The 20833-nt window shown below is 43.5% G+C and overlaps 1 protein-coding gene across 3 annotated transcripts in view; it reads left to right on the forward strand.

The window, feature by feature from the left end:
- CENPC (centromere protein C) overlaps positions 1-8031 on the forward strand; it is a 32618-nt gene extending 24587 nt beyond the window's left edge. For 2 of the 3 annotated variants that reach the window (XM_050895854.1, XM_050895856.1), the window contains one exon: positions 7784-8031. In XM_050895854.1, coding sequence (XP_050751811.1) covers positions 7784-7826 — 43 coding nt within the window. In that variant the 3' untranslated portion in view covers positions 7827-8031. Of the gene's footprint in view, positions 1-3535; positions 3590-7783 lie in introns of all 3 variants that reach the window. The other variant, XM_050895855.1, reaches the window with a different exon arrangement.
- The last annotated feature ends 12802 nt before the right edge of the window (positions 8032-20833 follow it).

The raw sequence follows: 20833 nt of genomic DNA on the forward strand, positions 1-20833 counted from the left end.
CTCAGGCCTGCAGAGGTCTGGAAATTTGCCACTTGGAAAACAGTACAGGGCTAGCATTAGACCGAAGATCCTCTGCTCCTCACCCAAGCATGTCTCCCAGTGGTTGGGGCATTGATGTGGTGGTCTCCGAGCCCAAAAGCTCCTTGGTTCCAGCTGAAAGTCAGAGCAAGACCACTTTTCAGTTGTGTTAAAGGCCAGGGAGTTTAGAAGGAAGATACCCTGCAGATTTTCTTCTGCATTACCTGTCTGCAGATTGGGTAGCAGAAGGATACTTTAAGGGGTTAGTGAACATGTATGGACAATGGAGCTTACGGCCCTAAAGGAAAGTGTGGATGTTATGTTGTGACGGAGCTCAAGGCAGCCTCCTGCTTTCCAGCAACGTGTTCTAGTTTGGTGGGCTCAGATAAGAAGTGATACATTGCCCTTGTTGTATCAGGCACCAATGTGTCTTCCCATACTGCACTATACTACAACTTGGCAGCAAGGTTTTGAGTGGATTTTCTTTTGGGTCGTGAGTAAATGATGAGAAATATGTCCTTCAGGATATTTTCTTAAGCAGAAGTAACATGTGTGCAGACCTTTTCCTGCACAGGCTGGAAAGTGGCAGATGTTCAAGTGCAGATTCGAGGTCAGCATGCCATGAATGCCTGTTTGTGTTTTCCTAATTCTATGGCTGGGAGTGTCAACAGAATAGAGTGCATTTGGTTAAGTATGTAACTTTTCAGGCTGGATGGTTTTGTTGCTTCCTGGCTAGTCAGTTTCTTGGGAGAAATGTCCTGTATAGTTTGCAGAGAACATTTTGTAGTTGGACTACAAAATTTGTTTGTTTGTTTTTTTTTTTTAAGTAGCAAAATCAATTGTGCCAAGTGTAGTGATGTATCTAGGATGTTGCTTTCGTTTAGCAACAATTCCACTATTTGTCACTAGATGGGGCTTCAAGCACAGCTGTTTGTCCTTGGGTGGCATCTGTGTTCAGTAGGATTTGGTTTTTGAAAGGGAGGAAGAAGAGTATGTTACAGATGGAGATAAATTCAGTTGAATTCTGTTGCAAGGAGATGTAAATCAGTTTCCATTAACATTAGGACTTGGCACTGAACCTTGCTAAGTTCATTCTGTTAGCATGCATGTCATACTAGTTGCAGCCACTTGCTCAAAGTTGTTTTTTAAAACATTAGTGCACAGCAGGAGTTGAGTTGAGCTAGGTTGTTCACCGTTTGTCTGGATTGCATTTTAAATTTTTTTTCTTCAACTTGACATTTGTAAAAAAACTTGCTTCCATGTCATTAGCCTGAATATAGTGTGAGGCAGTGCAGGAGAATGTTCTGGGTTCCAGGACTCCTATGCGTGCTGAGTTGTGCAGTGTGACTAACAAGAATTGGTCATTAGTCAGAAGCACCAGCTGATGTTTCACCTCTACTTGGTCTTGCTTTGGCTCCTGCTTCCTACATTTTTGTGTACCTCAGGCTACTAGTAGTCGTGGGTAACCTTTGGCGGTCTAATTTTTTCCTTTACCAAATAGGATATTGCAAAGAAAGAAAAAAGCCTTCTCTGAAATGTGAGAAGTTAGCATTCTTCTTCCTGCATATGTGTGATTCTTTTTATCAGCATATTCTACTCTGTTGAGTAATGTAACTTCCACCGACTACTGTGATGGTTTCAAATAGATAGGTGGCAAAATTATTTAGACTTGGTAAAATGCTAAAGTAATAGCCCATACAGAGCATGTTGTGGTCTGTAGCTTAAAATATATATTCTTAGGGTTTCTAGAATGTTATTTGCCTGTTGTAGCTTTTAAAACAGCTTTTAAATTAATTCATAGACTATAATGGCTTATATATTCAGCTCAGATGGCACAACCGTTTAGTTACACTAGAGTACAGAACATCACCTCTAATAGTAGTAGAGATCTGAGCCAGGCTTGTGCTAAGCTAGGCCAAAGTCGGTTAGCCAGTGTTACCTGCTGTGGAGTGAAGTTGGGATCATCGTCGTGAAAGAGACATGGCCTTTTCTGTTGCCTGTGTGGTACGCGTACTATTCCTGGAGGATATCACTGGCTTAGTATATTAATTCATTCTTTCTGTCAACAGTAATTGAGAGAGCTGGAAACAAAAGCCAAGGCACATATTTCATCAGCTTCATGTTAGTAGGTACATGTGTTCTATGGTAGGTATTGTGGTAACAACTAGAGGCTTATTTTAAGGAGCTTAACTGACAATGTCCCACCACAGTAAAAAGTCAGGTTTTTGAAGGCTTTGGCTCCCTTTGAAAAAAATGACTTTACTGGTTAGTAGGTTCTTTTAGAAATCTATTTTTCTGTAGTTTCATTTGGTTAGAAAGCTGTTCCTGTTTTACTAAACAAAGCTTTTTTGCAGTTTAAAGTGGTAGAAGAATGGTTGCAAAACTGTCAGATGTGTGCACATCCATATTTGTACAACTTTGTAAACATAAAATAGGAGACTATGAGCTGAGTAATTACAGAAAAATAAACAGCGCCAATAAAAAAAACTGTTGAGGCACATATACAGTTTCTTCTATTTTTCAAGTATGCAGCTGAATTGGTTATCTGCAGGTGACTTCAAATTAACATTTCAGGAATGCAATAAACCTAAAGAGCTATTTCCTCATTTCATAACAGCTGAAAAGGCATTTCAGCATGAAGGAATATTTCTTACATTTCTATTGATGTATAGACTCTGTTGCATGATGTCTTTTGTAATACAGGATTTACTTTAAGTGGTGATTGATTGCAGATAATACATCTAACTGAAGAGTATGGAACATGCCTCTTTAATGGTATTGACAGCTGTTGTAACTGAATATCTTAGTCTTTCCAAGCTGGTACATTTCCTCTTCAGAATAGCCTGTCACTTCATGGATGTTCACAGATGTAGTCAGAAGAGATCTTGAAGCCAAAAGTTGCTCAGGTTGCATGGCAAAGCTTCATTTAGGATTTGACAACCAGAGTGATTCCTATAGTCCAGTTCTAAGATTAAAACAGTAGCTGATCATCAGTCAAAACAGTTGGCTACAGATTATTAGGAACAAAGACATGAAAAGGAGTGCCTGCAGAGCTGCTCAGTGTTCTTAAGCCCACCCACAAACCTCCTGTTCTGGTTTGCTTCATTTAAACTCCTGTGCCGAAGTAAAGGTGCAGACGAGTTGTAAAACCACATCTGCTTTGCACTACTTCTGTTGTCTTTTCTTGTTTGGAGCACAAGAGGGGCAATAGTTGAAACAAGGAGCTGAAAGCAGCAAAGTGTTTACTTTGTTAGTCTGACTGTTCAGTTGAGATGCAAATCTAAAAGTGTTCACAGAAGAACATATTCATGTCCCGAGTAAGATTTTTAACTTCTCTTTGCAGCTTGATAGGTAAGGATTTTTAAATTAGAAAACTGAAGAATTGCAGTACTCTTGTCAACCGTTTAGGAAGTTTATTAAATGGGTGCAATAGCTGTTAACACACATGATTTTACTTAGCTTATTACATTTTTTTCATGGTCATGGTGTTTGAAGTTGCCTTTTCCTGTGTTTTCAGTAACAGTTGCTGAAATGAGAATTGATCAAGATGGCAGATGCATGGTAACGCTGTGTGGGTGTCTTCTGGAATCAACGTGCCGTAAAGAGGGAGAGGAAAGGAGTGATATGAGAGGTGTAAACATAATGAAGAGCTATAGTAGTGTCCAAAGGTGTTGCAGACTGGCTTGTCTAGGTTGTGCAAAGGGTTTTCAATGAAATTCAGAAACTTTTGGAAGAGCAGAACGTGACCCTTCCGATTGGTAAGGGAAACCTTTCCGATGTCGGTGCCATGAGAACACAGCTGTCTGTGCTGGTAACCTACACGCTTGGTTTGGGATTCTAGTAGTGCTATGATCACTTGCATTTAAGAGCATTAAGTCATCTTATCTAAAACTGCAGGATTCAGCTAATGAACACGACGTATAATCCACTGAACAAGAGGCCTGAACTTACTGAATTTTATCCTTTCTTTATGTTATCACCTTTGTGTTGTAGTATGGAGGGGGCAATTACAAGAAATGAAAGTTAATTATGGAGAAGTTTTTTTCAAACACAATCTGAACTTGAAATTTTATTGCTGACAAAGAGGGGGCTCCCCTAGGATGCAGGAGCCTATACGCTGAAGAAACTAAGCACTTCTCCTATATTTCAGTTAGTGCCAAGTCAGCTCTGAGGCTAATTAATCAAAACAAATTTACAATTAAGCCCAGGAAGGAAGACTAATTAAGTAGCCAGTTAAGAAAAAGTGCTGAAGGAGGGAGCAACCTTAAGGGGAAAGTATGAGACTCCCAGTATTGGCCCATGAAGGACAATTAAGTGATAATTGCAGATCTCTCTGACTTTTATTATGGCTGATTTTGTTCATATTAGTAGAAGCAGACATTTGCCTGTTGAGCAACTAAGCTTTACTGTGCACTCTTAAGGTAATTCATAGGTAAAGCACAGAGGTCACTGCAGGAATAAATTAGAACACAGCTGCCAGACTTGAACAGTATTTTAGCTAGCAAAAAAGCCCTAAATGTTTGCTTTATTTGCCTCTTCATTTTCTGGCATACCAAGTCCATCTTAGCATCCTGTTTAACCTTTCAAACAAATTATGTTGAGTGAATTATCAGAATTTAGAATAGCTTCATTTTGTGCAGTTGCTAACCCCACTTAAGTTCACAGAAATCATTACCTTGTCATGAAATGGCTTCTGTTGCGTACATCCTGCACTCATGCTGCATGACATACTTGTGTTTCTTGATGGGAAAAAAAAGAAGGGGGAACTATTTTCAGTAAAGACAATATTATTATTATAACTTAGCTCCTCTTCTGAAGAACTTCTTAAGCTTGCAAAGCTCATCTCTGGTGAGATGTGGAGGGTTGCAAATGAGGTACATGCCCCAGTCCTCCTGCACCCCTCCTTGCCCATTTCCATGGAACTGTGATGCTGATGAAGTACAAAACCTGTCTCAATTAATTGGACACATGCATGGGCTAAGAATTTGCTTAATTGTCCACCTTTTTTTTTTTTTTTGTGCACTTATCTGGAACTTGAATTATTTCAGAAATTACAAAGAAAGGGTCTCCTCATGTATTAAAAATAGCGTTGAATGCTATTTCCTTTTCTTCATGAAATTCCGTGTGCACATGCTGGCAGTGTGATGCACTGTGTCCTGCTATGCAGGTTGGCAGTTTTCTCCTTGAAGTAGCTGTCAAAGGTGTGCTTTTGCCCCCCCCCCCCCTTTTTTTTTACTTCCCCTTGGAGCGGGCTGTGAGATGAGGCATTCACCTGCCGCTGTTTCAGCTCAGCCGCTGTATCAAGTTTCAGTCTGCTCCTTCATTTTTTGTTTTGCTGCCTCAACTAATTTCTTGCCTTTTTTGAATGCATTTCCCTTACCAAAGGTTTCTTTTTTGTCTTTGTGCCACTTGCAAGGCTTGTATCGTTTTTTTCTAACTCGGTTCCAGGCATTTGAATTATTTCAGAGGTGTTCTTGTGCCTGAAGGTTCCTTTGCTACCTCCCCTTCAAGCTTTGTACAGGGCTTGGCAAAGCTCCCAATTTTCTCGCTCAGAGAAGTGATGCAAAGCTTCCTTTGGCTTCCTCCATTCTTTGAAAGACTTTTGGGTAGTTTTAATCCCAAGAAGGTCAGCTTAGGATGTCGCTGGCGAGGCGTTTATCGTCGTCATCTGCCGTTTTCCAGACTGCAGAAGCAGAACTGAGACTGCTTCAGGCCCACATGGTTGCCCTTGGGCCTCATCCATCTGTTGAGGCTGGCTCTGCAGTGCTGAAAGAATCCGTCCCAGCACCATTCCCCCCAGCCAGACTTATCCCAGTGCATCGTAGCATTGTGCTTTTGCTCTTCTTGTAGCACTAACTCGGCGTGCCGGTGACTTCCTTTGCCTTGGCACAATCTTGCCATGGCTCTGCCATCACTTAGGCACCACGCCATACCCTGATTTTGTATTGGCAGGCTAGTCCGGGCATTTACCTGCTCTTACATCTTCATTCCTCTTGCCAGTGGGAAAGCCGTTTGGCACCAGCTGGTTTTGGCACAGAGGTCTAGCATGGCAGTGCGTGCCCACTACTGCAGATATGGATGTGGACGCATATGCCCTCTCACACCCCATTGCTGCCTGACTTTTCTGGTAAATAGAGAGAAAATAATCTTCCTGGTTTTTGATGTTTCTGCGGTGTCTAAGGAGGAGCCTGGACTGAATAAGCTGGAAGGAGCCGGGTGGCCCTTCAGGATCACCTTCATACATTTGTCTTAGAGAGAGAGCTGAGACCTGACCAAGCTCATTTGACTTATCCTTCCATGTGGAACAGCTCTGTCCACACAGTTCAGAACCTGCCATCTCCGTTCTACCCTACTTATTGCCCGTGGGTAGGAGTGTGTATTTGCAAAATCCATTAGAGTGTTTGTGTACACACTTGGCATCCTCATTCTTATCACTGTGGTTGCTGTGGAGAGGTCAAGAGGTACAGAAGAGATCAGGAGACAGAAGCTCATATGGGGGGGAAAGAGAGCTTATCTGAATCCAGGGCAACCGGCTCTAGGTGGTCCTGCTTGAGCAGCAGGGTTGGACCAGATGACCTCCAGAGGTCCCTTCCAACCTCAACCATCCTGTGAAATCGGAGACTCCCATGCTATGGAAGCTGCTCTTCTGTAACTTTAGTTCACGCTTGTGTTGGGAGGACCCTTATGCCGTAGACCTCAAGTGGAGGGCCTTTTCCGTGTCACGCAGCAGGCCATGAATGTGCCAGCCGGAAGTGTGTGGGGTGTGCCAGAGCGCTTGGCCACTGGTGAACAGCCACCGTTTTCCCTTTCTCTATCGTAAAAGACGAAATGCGCATACTAAGTTGTGTCACAACCGTCAGCTTTAACTTTCCCCTTCTGGTCTTAGCTCTGAGGTGTCTCTCTAAGGAAGACACATACCTGGGTTTGATGAGAAGTCCACTGATCAGTTTTGGGGAATTAGCTAACAATTTTCTGCATATATACCCCAAAACATTTTAGTATAAGGTGTTTTGATAGTGGGCTGTTATTTTCACTTGCAAGTCTTAACAGCGGTCTTCATCCTTTATGCGGGCTTTAAACCAGCTTGAAAATTTGGCATCTTGTGCAGTCCAGGCTATCAAGTGGCTGCTTTTTCCATGTAACTCTACATCTGGAGTAATAGTCCTCAGCTGTCACTTGATGTGGTGAGTTGCATCAGATGTTACTCTCTGTTGGCAACAGCTTTAATTCTTGGACTCTTCCCTAATGTCGGCAGCTTTGTGTGGCCTTTGGGACTGTAAATCATAGATCATGGACCATTTGTCTAAATGTGAGCCTAAGTGAATTGAAATACACACAAGATTTTTATATAAATAGCATGAAACTCACACGCACATTAACTACTGAGGCCTTCTGGTCCTCCACAAAATACAACATTTCATATTGGAGACAGCCTAAGAAAATAGGTGCAGAACAAGCGTCAGTGTCACAACCAGGTGTGGGTTTGACAACTCCAAACTTTGCACAGAGGAACGCATTTGTTAGAGACCACTGTTAGTTAAATTGAATTAGGCTAATGTGCTCTTTTGAGCATAATTGAAATTATACTATTTTTATTGATTTGCCACTGGAGTAGGTGAATGCTCTAATGTCCTTGCTGCTGTGAATACAATTTGCAGTTGTTCCACTTTACTGCCTAGTAACTCCCTAATACTATGGCACGGTCAGATAGGCTTCTTTTTAACAGTGTTAATTTGAACTAATTTCTATTCTTTTTATAATTTAGACCAAAAGCAAGAAGCATGTTGTTGGAGACCTCTTCCCCATAACTTTGCCTGCAAATTGAAGATCATCTAATGCAAAGGAGTTCTAAAGAACATTGTAACTACCGTCCAACTGGAAATACACCCCAGTTTTAGGGGCATGTTGTTTCATTGATCTTAAAATATCTTTCTTCAGTGTAAATTGTAAATACATGGTTTGTTACAAATTATTTTTTCTTTTGTATCAATAAATATTAAATAATGCAAATCAGTTTTGATTTCTTTGATTTCAAAATAATTTAAAAAATAATTTTCTAGTAGTCCGTGTGGTTTTGAAAATGTAGGTAATTGCATGAGTTTGACTTGTAAATATTTATCAATAATGTGAGTTACCTTCAGTGGCTTGAAGGATGTCACCAACAGTGAAATCCTTCAACTGTTCCATTGGAGTTGTTGAAACTCTTAAAAGGAGTTTGAAAGTAAAATATTTTTCATAGACTAGAATCATGGAATCGTTTAGGTTGGAAAAGACCCTTAAGATCATCAAGTCCAGCTGTTAACCTAACACTACTCCCAAGTCCACCACTAAACCATGTCCCTAAGCGCCACATCTACACAACTTCTAAATACCTCCAGGGATGGTCACTCAACCACTTCCCCGGGCAGCCTGTTCCAATGCTTGACAACCCTTTTGGTGATGAAATTTTTCCTAATATCCAATCTAAACCTCCCCTGGTGCCACTTGAGGCTGTTTCCTCTTGTCCTATCACTTGTTGCTTGGGAAAAGAGACCGACACCCACCTCGCTACAACCTGCTTTCAGGTAGCTGGAGAGAGCAATAAGGTCTCCCCTCAGCCTCCTTTTCTCCAGACTAGACAACCCCAGTTCCCTCAGCTGCCCCTCATAAGACTTGTGCTCTAGACCCTTCACCAGCTTTGTTGCTCTCCTTTGGACACGCTCCAGCACCTCAATGTCTTTCCTGTAGTGAGGAGCCCAAAACTGAACACAGTATTCGAGGTGCGGCCTCACCAGTGCTGAGTACAGGGGGACAATCGCTTCCCTAGTCCTGCTGGCCACACTATTTCTGATACAAGCCAGGATGCTGTTGGCCTTCTTGGCCACCTGGGCACACTGCCGGCTTGTATTCAGCTGGCTGTCGACCAACACCCCCAGGTCCTTTTCCGCTGGGCAGCTTTCCAGCCACTCTTCCCCAAGCCTGTAGTGTTGCATGGAGTTGTTGTGACCCAAGTGCAGGACCCAGCACTTAGCCTTGTTGAATCTCAGATGCTGATACGGATTAGCTTTGAAAAAACAACGTTCCTAGTTGACAGTGGCTTTGGTTGCACTTCGAATCCCTGCTGTTCCTGCCATAGTTACACAGAAACTCCGGGTTGAAATGCTGCAGAGTTCTTTTGGTCTTCAGGTAAATCATAAATAGAGCTACATTCTGCTGCAGTGTCGTGATCATTCAGTGCTCTTCAGATTTGGTATGTGATGACTTACACTCTCCTCCACATTCTCTATGAAATTTTCAAGGTGTTTCCGTTTAGCTGGAGATGGTGCTCCCTGAGAGTTACCTATTATGGCAGGTCTCGCATAGTCATCAGAGTGAAATAAAATGAAAGCACCTCCCATCCCTTCGGGAAAATGTGGTCCATTAGTTTTTCATTTGCCAGGAGCATCAGTTTTTAATATTTTTCCCTTTCCCTTTATCTCCTGGGAATATCAATCTGCATAGATCTACTATTAATTCCACAGCAACGAGCTCATTTTTGCAAAAATCTTTACTGTGGGTAGTAAAAATAGGTCTCCCTAGGAATGATTTAAAATCCAAATTGGACTCAAGTATGCTGTGCTGGGTGGTAGTTGTTGGGTTTCTTTTTGGTGGTGGTGGTTGGTTGGTTGGGGTTTTTTTTAAGTATCATTGCCTCATCTGAACCCACTGTTTTTGTTACAAGCTAAGTGTTGTAGAGTTGTCCAGCATTTAAAACTTGGGGATCTGAATCGGTATTAAAACAATTTTGAAACCAAAACAATTTTGGGAGGTGAGAGGGTGAGGAAAAAAAATCTTCTCCTGAACAACAGCGTACTATGCTATGAATGATAGTGTATTAAGTTATTTAAATGCTGCAGAGAAGGGAGCAGGAGGGGTTTTCCAGTCCTGGAAGGTTCTATAAGCTCCATTTGCAACATTCATTCCCATCAACCCCGCCCAAGCAGCACTTGTTAGCATTTTGCTGGTGAGAGCCTTGCTGAAATGCAGGCTTTCGACCTGCAGTTCTCGTGGTTCTTGAAGCCCTGTCTCAATTCCGGTGAGTATTTTACCATTAACTAAAGCAGCGGAGAATCTGGCTCTAACGCTCAGCCGTCTGCTGCCTCTTCTGCGTGCCTGGGTAAGCGCCCACACGTCCACTACACTTGTGCCCCTGGGCTGTGCAAAACGGGAAGGGGAGGGTGGCACTGCCTTCTTGCAGAGGGCCCAGAACTGATGCCACTTGAGCGCTGTTCTGTTCTGGTCAGCTGCTGCGTAGGTTGCTTTGTAGGATCCCTCAAGCAGGACATGGATCTGGGGACTCTCTTTCCTCATCTTGACTGTTCAGATGGGGTTGTGCTCTCTTGTGCTCGCGGTCTGACACGAGGAATCGTTACTGCTTTTCTTCACTGCAGTGTTTTGGAGATGCTTTCATGCAGGACAGTCCATTCCGTCACAGTTTCTTGTTAATTGGATCAAATCAATGCATTGGACTGAAACAGAGCAATAACTGCATATATCGTGTACTGTATTTTGATAAGCAGGAAGATTGTTAATACATCTTTTTCTTTTACCTGCCTTAACCTGGAAGAATCAGAACGTGTGCCCTTCCTATGCCAATTAGACTCAGTCATAACTTCACAGAAGGAGGGCAGTTCCAGTAAAACCTGTTCGGTGACCCAATATTAACTCTTAGGAAGCAAGGAGCTTCTTTGTCTTGTATCTTTGTATTGGTTCTTTTTTTTGGGGGTGGTGGTGCGGTGTTTTTTCAGTTCCTCCAGTGATCGTAGATGTACTGTTTCAAGTTTGTCATGTCACTGGAAGGTCTAAAAAGTTTCAGGAGTTGTAAGAAGTGATAAACAGGTAAGGCGCACAATTCATAGAGAGCACAACAGAAGCTGAGGCTGAATTTCTCTTGCGTGTAAAAGAATTCAACTTAAATTTTTTTTATGTTAGTAGATAAAAAGCAAAGTACTGGTCTTAAAAATTATCCCAATCAGCTGGCTTTCTCTGCTGCACAGCAGGAGGAGGCAGGTTATCCAGTGGCCCAGGACCGAGCAAAGGTGCCGGTGGTTATACTGTAGCCCAGTTGCAGGCACGGCACATCAGTTACTTGCTCGGCATGTGCCGCGAGCCACGGAGTCACTGCTCGGGGATTACCAAGCCAGTTGTGAGCTCGTGTGCTCATTTGTGTGCACACCTTGAGATGTGGTGGGTGTAAAGGCGAATGCTTGTACCTGGGACTTGAGAGCAGCATCAGAAGCTCCATGTTGGCCAGTGGTGGTAGAAGAGATCATTGAAAGTCACGTTTATTACACGTCTTTGGCAGCTCAGGGCTGGTTTTACCATGTGAATGTCTTGTGTATTTTCAGTATATTGAGTTAAAAGGATCTTCCTCTCCTGTAGGAAGCAACTTGGTCACACTGGTATGTGGTCTGCTGGTGCACAACTGTGACTGCTTTCTCATGTGATTCAGCTATTACTAAAATAAGACTCTCATTCCTCTGCAGATAAGCAGGTTTAACTTGTCTGTTAAGAAGGATCGCGTTATTTTTATTTTTTTTTCCTTTTCTGTTTTGGACTGGGTATTATCCATACACATGCTTAGCCAAAAGAATATATATCAAACCAGTGCCAAATGTTTTGCAGCCTAAGGAATTAAGACTGTAAAGTGGAGTTCATTATGTTGTGCAAAAAGAAAGCCGAAGGACGAGGTGTGGAAAGCTCTCCCGGCTGCCTCTCTTGACGCTGGGCAAAGCTTTCCTGTGCCACAATAACCTTGCTTTGCTTCTGGTGCTGCCCCAGCCTGGTGAAGCTCTGCCACACACCAGTCCTACTGCCATCGTATCTGCTTTCTACTGCTCTTTCTGAGATCCCAGTCTGTGCAAGAGGCACAGAGAAGCCTATTTCCAGCTCAGACTGGTTGTATTTAATCTTTTTTCTTTTTTTTTTTTTCCTTTCCTCATGAAGGAAATAAACATAATGTAACTAATCTGTAGGATTTACGGATGGGAGTTCAGCCAGCCCTGAGGATTCATGGGGTCAAAGTCCTGTGCTGGTTTATTTTACATTTATGGCGTAAAAATCAGCCTGCTTTAGGTTACTCTGCTAAATGGTGCAGAAAAAAAGACACTTGGACTAGCACTGAGCCAAGGGAACTTGAGCAAGAGGTAGCCTGGTATTTACTGCCTAGAGTTTCCCTGCTGCTGCTTACATTTCTCTCTTGCACTTACACACACACAGGGTGGGTGGTGTGAACACTTCTGAACTGGCAAAAAATATTAACGTGGTGGCTTTTGGCCATTGGTGTCTCTTCCCTTCTCTCCTTGAAGGTAAACAGGGAACGCAAGCAATTTGACCAGAACAAACAAGTCAGAAGACTGCACTTGCCTTTCAAAAATGTTTTTTTCAGATTTGTTAGGTAGCTCACATCAGCTCACTCTGAATGAATGAATGCTGTGTTGTTTTGGCACGGGTTTTTTTTGTTTGTTTGCCTTTTTTTTTTTTGGCAGTTCACCCTCCAGAGAAGCTTCTAAGGGCATGCTCCCGTACCCTAGGCTAGCGTAGAGGCTGGTAAAATGGATGCAGGAGCAAACGGACACAAAGTAGTCAAAATGCACTGAAAATATGTTTTGAATAAGTTTTTTCCCAGGTTTGAGAGTGCCTGTTGCTCTTTTCCCTTTCCCTGTGGACCGAGGTTCCCGAGTGCCAAGCCTCTGCAGAGGATCGAAGGCACATCCTTGGAGAGGGATGCAAGGCCGTGCCTCTGCTGAACACCAGCCAAGCGGCCCGCTCGGTGCCGAGTACGGTGCTGCCATCCGCCTTCCACCACCTCAAGGCTGCCGTGACGGATGCTGTTTCCCGGGGAGCAAACCTTGCCGCGCTGTCCTGGGCTCCAGAAGGCAGGCGTTGGAGGAGGGAGGAAACCAAGCCAAGCTTACAGAGCTGTTGGAGGGATGCACAGAGAGTTAGAGTCAGCCGAAGGAGGCCAGCAACCGCCAGCGGTCTGCATCCCTTCTCTGCTCAGGAGGTGTCTGTTTGTTGTTGGTGCGCACAGTTCTGCTGGGGGCAGCGTTCGCTTTTTAGCTGGCTCTATTTTTGAGAGCTCTGCTCTGTCCAACAGATGACTTGCTCTTTTATGTTATCTGGTATCTCTGCGCTGAGCCTACTGCCCTCCATTGACTTACCTTTTCAGAGGTTTGTTCCTGTGATCCTACTTAGTGCTTTCTTTTGATTCTGGTTTGTATTTTTAATTAATTGAGGAGAGTTGTCATCTTGTTTATATCCATGGAAACTGGAGCCATGGGTTTTGAATTGCTAAATTTATACCTAGGCAGAACTGCTGTCAGAATCACTGTCTGCTCCATACAGGCATATGTTTTCATTTCGAGAGCCTGTGCTTACAGAAGATAGCAACTGAACTCTTGATTTTAGAGTCTACTTTATAACTAAACTGCTGCGGTCTGAGTGCTACAAGGGTTAACATTCAGTGGAGCACATACAATGGCTTGGAGCTTCTAGCTCAAATATCGACAAACTTAGTGCCTCTGCAGGTGAAATTTTATTTCTTTTATGGCAGACAGTTAAGAGGCACACCTGAATGGGAACATATGTAGAAAAGAACTAATATTTAACTCAATGTTTTCCCTGAATGATAGCAATACCAATCCTGTGTAAGTCGCTAATGCAGAATAGTCATCCTTTTTAGTCGCATGCCTTGCATTCCTTTGTCAGGTATGTATTCAAACTCTGTGTGGGGAGTGGTATATTTTCCCCTATGCTCTGTACGTGAAGTTTTGTGATCGCAAGACATAGCTTCTGTTTTCCACTAGAGGCCAATAAAGTGTAGGACAAGGCTGCTGCAAGGCTTTCAGCAGAAAGCCCCATCTTTTTTTCCCTTCCAGACCTGTTGCTCAGCTGTTGTATTTCCATCTTGATGATTATTTCTTCTTTTAGAAATGGTTCTCCCTCTAATGAAGTGGAATTCAGTTGTGAAGTCTTCCTTCCAGTGTTTTGTTTCCAAAACCTTCAAGAAGTTACAGAACTGTCCTCTTGATTTGCTCATACGTATTCCTTCCACGTTTTCAATTCCTAGCTGTTAACTCTGTAGCAGCCTCCATGGAATAAAGGGGACATCAAAAAGGCAATGGAAACAGAGTGGGTAATACCAGTGCTTTGGTCTTTTAAGAGTTTCAGGAAATGGTATGCCTTTAGCTACTACATTTTACTGGGGATCTTCCTAAATTTCGTGCTTATCAGCAACCAAGCCAATGACATCTGATTCCAGCTGAGGGGCAGGGTCCCGTCTGCACTCTGTCATCAATCTGCCTGAGTGCTTTTGCCTCCTGACTCCTCGGGTCATATCTCAGTCCTGGGTAATAGCACTGCTCTATTGCACAGTTATTAGAAGGGTCGGGACAGCAAAAGTCCTCAAATATGAGGATGGTGGTGCCAGCTCTGTGTCACAGACAGGAGAAACCATCTGGGACAACGCTTGTTGGCCTGGGAACTACCCCATGTTTCCTGGCTCAGATCAGTGAGGAATAACTCTGCCTAACATATTGGTTAAAGCCAGAAATGTTTACAGCAAGACGAAGGCACTGCTCTGTGCATTAGCTTGGAAGATTGTTTAGGATTTTGTTGCTGCCTAGCAGGGATCTCGTGTGAGCGGCGCAAATGTGTAAGCCCCCCCCATCACCGCGCTGCTGGGCCTGGTTATAGCACTGTGCTTTGGCTGCTTCTCCTAAACCTGTGAGATTTCTCTGGGGATTGCAGGGAACTTGACTTTAGAGGGAGCTGGGCTCCTCCTTTTGGAGGATATGCTGCTATGGTAGGAAGCAAAACTGAGGCGGGATTGGAGCTCAGAGGGACGTTGCCTGAACCAGCTCTAATCGTGCGGCAGCACGGCTTAATGCAACCCTTTCGGCCGGGGTGCCCACGACCCCCTGAGGATTTACCTGCATCTGCTAGCTCCTGACCCACCCTGCGAGCCAGAAGGGCTCTGCTGTAGTATTTCTTTGGTTAGACAGGTGATGTCAAGCCCAGGCACACGCTGCATGAGACAGGCTGTAACCCATGAGGGCGAGTGTCCCCTCCAGCTTCATTCATCTGCCATCTGCAAAGGATTTCCTAATCCGGCAGGATGGGGTGCTTTGAAGTTTATACCATAGAGTTGCTCTTCCAGAATATATGGTGTTTGCAGTATTGCAACGTTTGCTAGGCAGGGGCCTCTGGAAACCAACCCTGAGTTGCCAGTGGCTTCAGTGATTATTGAACGCCTTACTGTCAACTGAAGAAAGCTGATTAATTATTATTATTTACTCCTCATTAACACTGGTGTAACGTAGCAGGGAATCGAGAGCAGCAGCAGCAGCTTCCTGGCCGTTACCTGATGCTGCTGGTGGCCTCGTGTGTGCAGTGCTACGGTGTTGTGCTCATGCAGGACCTACGATCGGGGGAGGTACCAGCTGGCAAAAATGGGGAAGAAAGGAAGCAGAGGGAATCTGGCTTGGCTTTATTTATCCGCTGGTGCGAGTAGTGTCACAAACACTCATATGGTAAATAACATAAAATGAAAAAGAAGTAGGAAGTGAGACTGACACATCAGCTTTCGGTCTAAAAGACTCTACAGCTATTTTTGCAAAATGAGCAATTTTGTGTATTACCGGTCACGCATGCTGTTTAATTTCCCTTGCTTTCCTGCTGTGCATCTTCTCTTTCTCTCATACGTGGATATCAAATAAAGTGTCGGTGGGAATCAGTGTTAACGTTAAGTGCTCAGTGCCTGTTCTGATCCTCTTTGTGTGCATTCAGATATGCCTGAAAGATCAGGACCTTATGGTACAAGGTGCTGTGCAAACGAAAAGAAAGAGTCTCTGCTGTACAGTGTTTATGTTCTAATTGACAAGGGGAAAAAAAGTTACGTAAGTGTAATTTTTCTGGTGTTTCTGCGCTGCTTGAAACAGTGGGGCCAGGGCCTCTAGGCGCTCTTATAAACCAAGTCAATATTAATAATTCCTCATTTTCTGGAAGAAAGGTGTTAGAGTGACTTTCTTGCTGTAACTCGAGCAGAGCGAAACAGGCGCGTAGTCTGAAATGTGAGCCCCAAGTTCCTTGGCGGAGCTTCAAGACAAGCCTATCTCTCTCTCTGCTGAGGCTTGCCACATCAGAAATGCTCAAATGAGAAAAGGGACTTGGGGTCTTTTCCTAGCTTTAACCCCAAGGCGCCATTTCACTTGGCAAGTGACAGTCCCTTTCTGCCCGGCTGTTTTGCCCTCGTGTAAAATGGGCAAGTTGCAAACTCGCGCGTTAGCACTGGCGGTGGAAGAGCCCTGGGTAAGGGCAGGCGCCACAAGCCCAAGAGATGCTGAGAAGAGGCGATGAGTGTCACATCATTTGTGCATGCACAAATGGAGGATATTTTTAATGCTTTGTAACGTGTTAAATTAGAGGATTGTTCAGCCCTGTTTTCTCAGGGCAGGTATCAATTCTGGAGGCTGAATATGTCCAGGGAATAAGTTCCTGCTCCTCGCAGCATGGGCCAATTTCGGGTGGAGCTGGCAGCCCTCTGGCCATGCTCACGTTATGGAACACGGAGGCGGCAGCTCTGTGTTGGGCCAAGGCAGAGACTTACGCTGGCACCAAACCTCAGCTCCCGTTCGCCTGGCGCCAACAACTGTGTCGGGGCTCGTTTCAAGCTGCTCTGACAGGGGAAAATACTGTTAGATCAGCGCGTGTAGTATTTTATACTAAGCCTTTTATGCCATCCCTAATATCGCAAGTCAGTGGGATGCTTGCGAATGAGCAGGAATGTTTGATCTGGTCCTGTAATTTTGTTAACTGTTTCTCCTTATATTAATTTACATTTGGGTGATTCTGTAAGAAACTATAGCAGAATTTAATAACACTAATATTAAAAAACCAATATCAGGTCTGCATATTTCCATCTGATTAGTAGTTTTTCTCTTGATTAAATTATGCATTTTTAATACAAGCCCTTCATTTGTCTGCAATAACATGGCACTGTAGCCCTCTGTATAAAGCGAGCACATTTCAGTGCCCCCTTCGCTGCTGCTGGTGCTGGGTGCAAATTTCCTTGTTTCTCAGTAATTTTTTTCTGTATCCATCATACCACTTGCCTTTGCTTGCCTAGAATAAAAGGTCATTGTAAATCCTGATTATTCTTGGAAGTTGCTCACACACTTATTTCCTAGACTTGAGAATCTTTCATCCTCGAGCACATCAGAAATAGATTTAATCAAAAATGAAAATTTGTCTGGGAGAAACTGTTCGTGATTCTTTCTGTGTGTTTTTTTTTCCCTCCATATAAAGTGTTTTTGACAAGTACACAACAAAACCCCTGAATTTAAACTGTTTTTCATTTTGGTTTGGATAGCTGAAGTGGAATAAAGTTATTCTTCTTTTAAGACTTTCCATATTTTTTTTTTCTACAGGGGAGACAGACGAGAATTCACTCTTCACCTAACTGTAATTTTTAAGTGATTCTCCAAAGCCAGCCCCAGCAAAGTGCAGTTAAAATGATAACGAGAAAGCTCAGGATCTCATAGCAAAAGGTGTGTTGAGTTCAGTGAAGCCAGGACATCATGCTGCTGGTACTGAGTAAGTACATCTCATTCCTGATGCCCTCAAGGTTTACCTGGTGTATATTTTTTTGTGTGAGGTTGATTACAAGTTCTGCCTTTTCCATGTTGTCCTGGTTTCAGCTGGGATAGTTAATTTTCTTCTTAGTAGCTAGCACAGTGTGTGTTGGATTTAGTGTGAGAATACTGTTGATAACACTCTGATGTTTTAGTTGTTGCTAAGTAGCACTTATCCTAAGTCAAGGGTTTTCCAGTTTCCCATGCTCTGCCAGCAAGCAGGCGTGCAAGAAGCTGGGAGGGAGCATAGCCAGGGCAGCTGACCTGAACTAGCCAAAGGGGTATTCCATACCATGGAACTCATGCCCAGTATATAAACAGGGGGGAGTTTGCCGGGAGGCGCGGATCGCTGCTTGGGCATTGGTCAGCGGTGGTGAGCAACTGCATTGTGCATCACTTGTCTTTTCTTGGGTGTTATTTCCTTTTTTTTGTTAGAGTCCTTTTCATTAGAGTTATTATTATTATTATTATATTATTATTATCTTAGTTAGTAGTGTATTTTATTTTACTTTAGTTATTAAACTGTTCTTATCTCAACCCATGAGTCTTACTTTTTTTTTTTTCCCCTCCTCCTCCCCATCCCACTGGGAGAGGGGAGGGCAAAGCGGCTGCGTGGTGCTTAGTTGCTGACTGGGGTTAAACCACAGCAGTTTACAACACCGATACTATCCCAAGGCAAATTGAAAGGATGGTGAAGGTGGGCTGACTTTGCTGCCTTAGTGTCTCTCCCCTTTTGGGGAGCAATATGTGCATACTGGGCTTTGCTTTCCCATGGGCTATCCTTGCCTGTGGTTTAGAAAATCCACGCATGCAGGTAGTCTCATTAATTAGCCAATGCTAATTACTTTTTGGTCAGAGTTGTGCTTCATCCCCAACTAAGAGTGATCTCTACTTTTTGGCTGCGATGGAGCAGGTACCAGGGGGCCGCAGTTTGGTTTCAAGGCAGGAAACAGAGCAGCAGTTAACTTTTGGAAGATAACTCTTGCTGGGTGCTGTACGAATCCTCCCCTTAAGAAATGCCACGTATCGAGCATGTTGTCCTTTGCATGTCCCCTTCAGTGCTGTGCCCATGGGATCACATATTGTACGATTGCTTGCTGAGATTTTGCAAAACCATGGACAGGGCATGGTGTCCCAAACCTGGAAAAGAATCCCAGTGTAGAGATATTTCCAAAGAGACAGCTCTGGCTCAGGATATTTGTCCCAAAAGAAGCATTTTGGCTCAGCACTGCGTGCTGATCCTTCCCTGTGATTGGAGTCAAAGCTGTGACAACATGCCAGTTGAAGACGGACATAGGTGATGTGCTCTCAGCATGAATTCGGGGGTTTGGAGGGGCATGGTAGGATGGACAAAGGTCCAAACTGCTGCAGGAAACAGGAATTCGCTTCTCGCTGCATCCACCTCCGTCCTCAAGCAGGCCTTGCATGGGAAATACCAGTGTTTTTCTCCAAAGCATCAACCTTTTTCATCTCACAACCTTGTAGCTCTTAAGCGTGGCACGTGGTATGTTTCTTTGGTTCTTAAATCTGGCAAAATTCATCATAATCTGCAAGAGTTGTAGAGAAAAGATAGGGAACCACTTTGTCCTGAAGAGTATAGTTAAGATAGTTTGGCTCAAAATAACGCGTTGCTCCTCTCAGCACATGCTCTGTGTAGGTAGGAAAATCTAAAAAAAAAAAAAAAAAAAAAAAAAAAAAATTAAAAATTCTAAAATCTAAAAAAAATCCTTATATGATAAGATTAAAAAGCAGGTAAGAAAGCAATGCATTGGGGAGGAAAAAAACACGGCTGTGAAACAAACCTTAAGTGCTTTAGAAGGAGGGCTTGATCTTAGGTGATACATGAAGTCCTGCCTGAAGAGATGGTGCTGGAGGACTTATCTGGGGCTCATACAAAAATCCCTGGTCACCAGTATCCTCAGTGCCAGCAAGCATGAGTTGGAGCCATGCTTTAATGGAGAGCTTAGATAAAGAGCATGTTTCTTCACTGGGGAGTTTGGGTGGTATAAATCTGTACTCTTAACGGGTTCGAGTCTCAGGGGCAGGCATGCTCCCGTTGCGAGTGCTTTTCCTAGGGGTAGATAAAAGCCTCCCATAAATAAAGCTTTGAAATCTTCCAGGAGAGGTTAGCAATACAAATATGGGCACATGAAGCTCAGTGTTAGCAATAATTCCACAGATTTTTATTCGAAAGTAGATATATGGGAGCAGCAATGCATGATAAATCAACGTATCTGCCTCCTTACTGGCTTTTATGATAGGCATTAGCAGTAGCGACTGTCACAGAGATCATAACTGCTTTATTTCAACTGTCTCTATAAGGCGTATTCAAATACAAGCAGTTGTTATTATTTTTTAAGTATAAACTCTTTTTCCCTGCATTGAATTGATGACAAAAGCGTTCCTGGTAAACATCAAATTTGGGGGGAGGGCAGAAGGAAGGAAGGAAGGAAACAGTGCTTTCATTTTTTGTTTTGGTAGGGTTTTCTGGGAGCCTTGGAGGCAGCTGACATGCATTGCCCAGCGCACCAGGGCACAGCTAATGCAGCGTCTTCCTGCCAACGGGGCGGTTTGGGGCTGCTGATGGGAGCACGAGGACCCACTGACCTCTCCTTTAGGGTTCTGGAGTGAGTTTTGCTGTTGCAATGCTGATGCCACCAGTGAAACACAGTTTAATCTTAGCTGTCTCCTTGAGTAAATCAGCTTATATGTAATGTGATTATGAATATAATATAGACGTATAAATTAAGTAGATAATTGGTAAATAATGGCATTGCCAACAAAATGATTTTAATACAGGGTTAAAGAGGCTGTTCTGTCTTAAAAAATGTTTCTCTCTTTCTAGGGTAGGCTTTCAAAGACAATTAAAGGAGTTTTGCACCTAAGCCTAGACCTGTAAAGGTTCATAACTGCTATTGACTTAAATACCTGTGGGAAACGAGGCACTCAGCTCTGATTGAGAACTCCCTGGAGCCCTTTATACGCTTTGGGAAGAGGAGGATGTTATGTTGGTATCAAAGTAATATGTCCTTGCACCCTTCTTAACTGCTCGCTCAACACATACCATGCAGTGGACAACGTGGTGAGTTGAATGGCAAATAGATGTTTTGTGTTGGAGCTGCCCTTCTTGGATTCATGTTGTAGGCAAGACTGGAAGCAGTGTC

The sequence above is a fragment of the Gymnogyps californianus genome, chromosome 4, assembly GCF_018139145.2.
Source record: "Gymnogyps californianus isolate 813 chromosome 4, ASM1813914v2, whole genome shotgun sequence".
In the NCBI taxonomy this organism is placed as follows: Eukaryota; Metazoa; Chordata; class Aves; order Accipitriformes; family Cathartidae; genus Gymnogyps; species Gymnogyps californianus.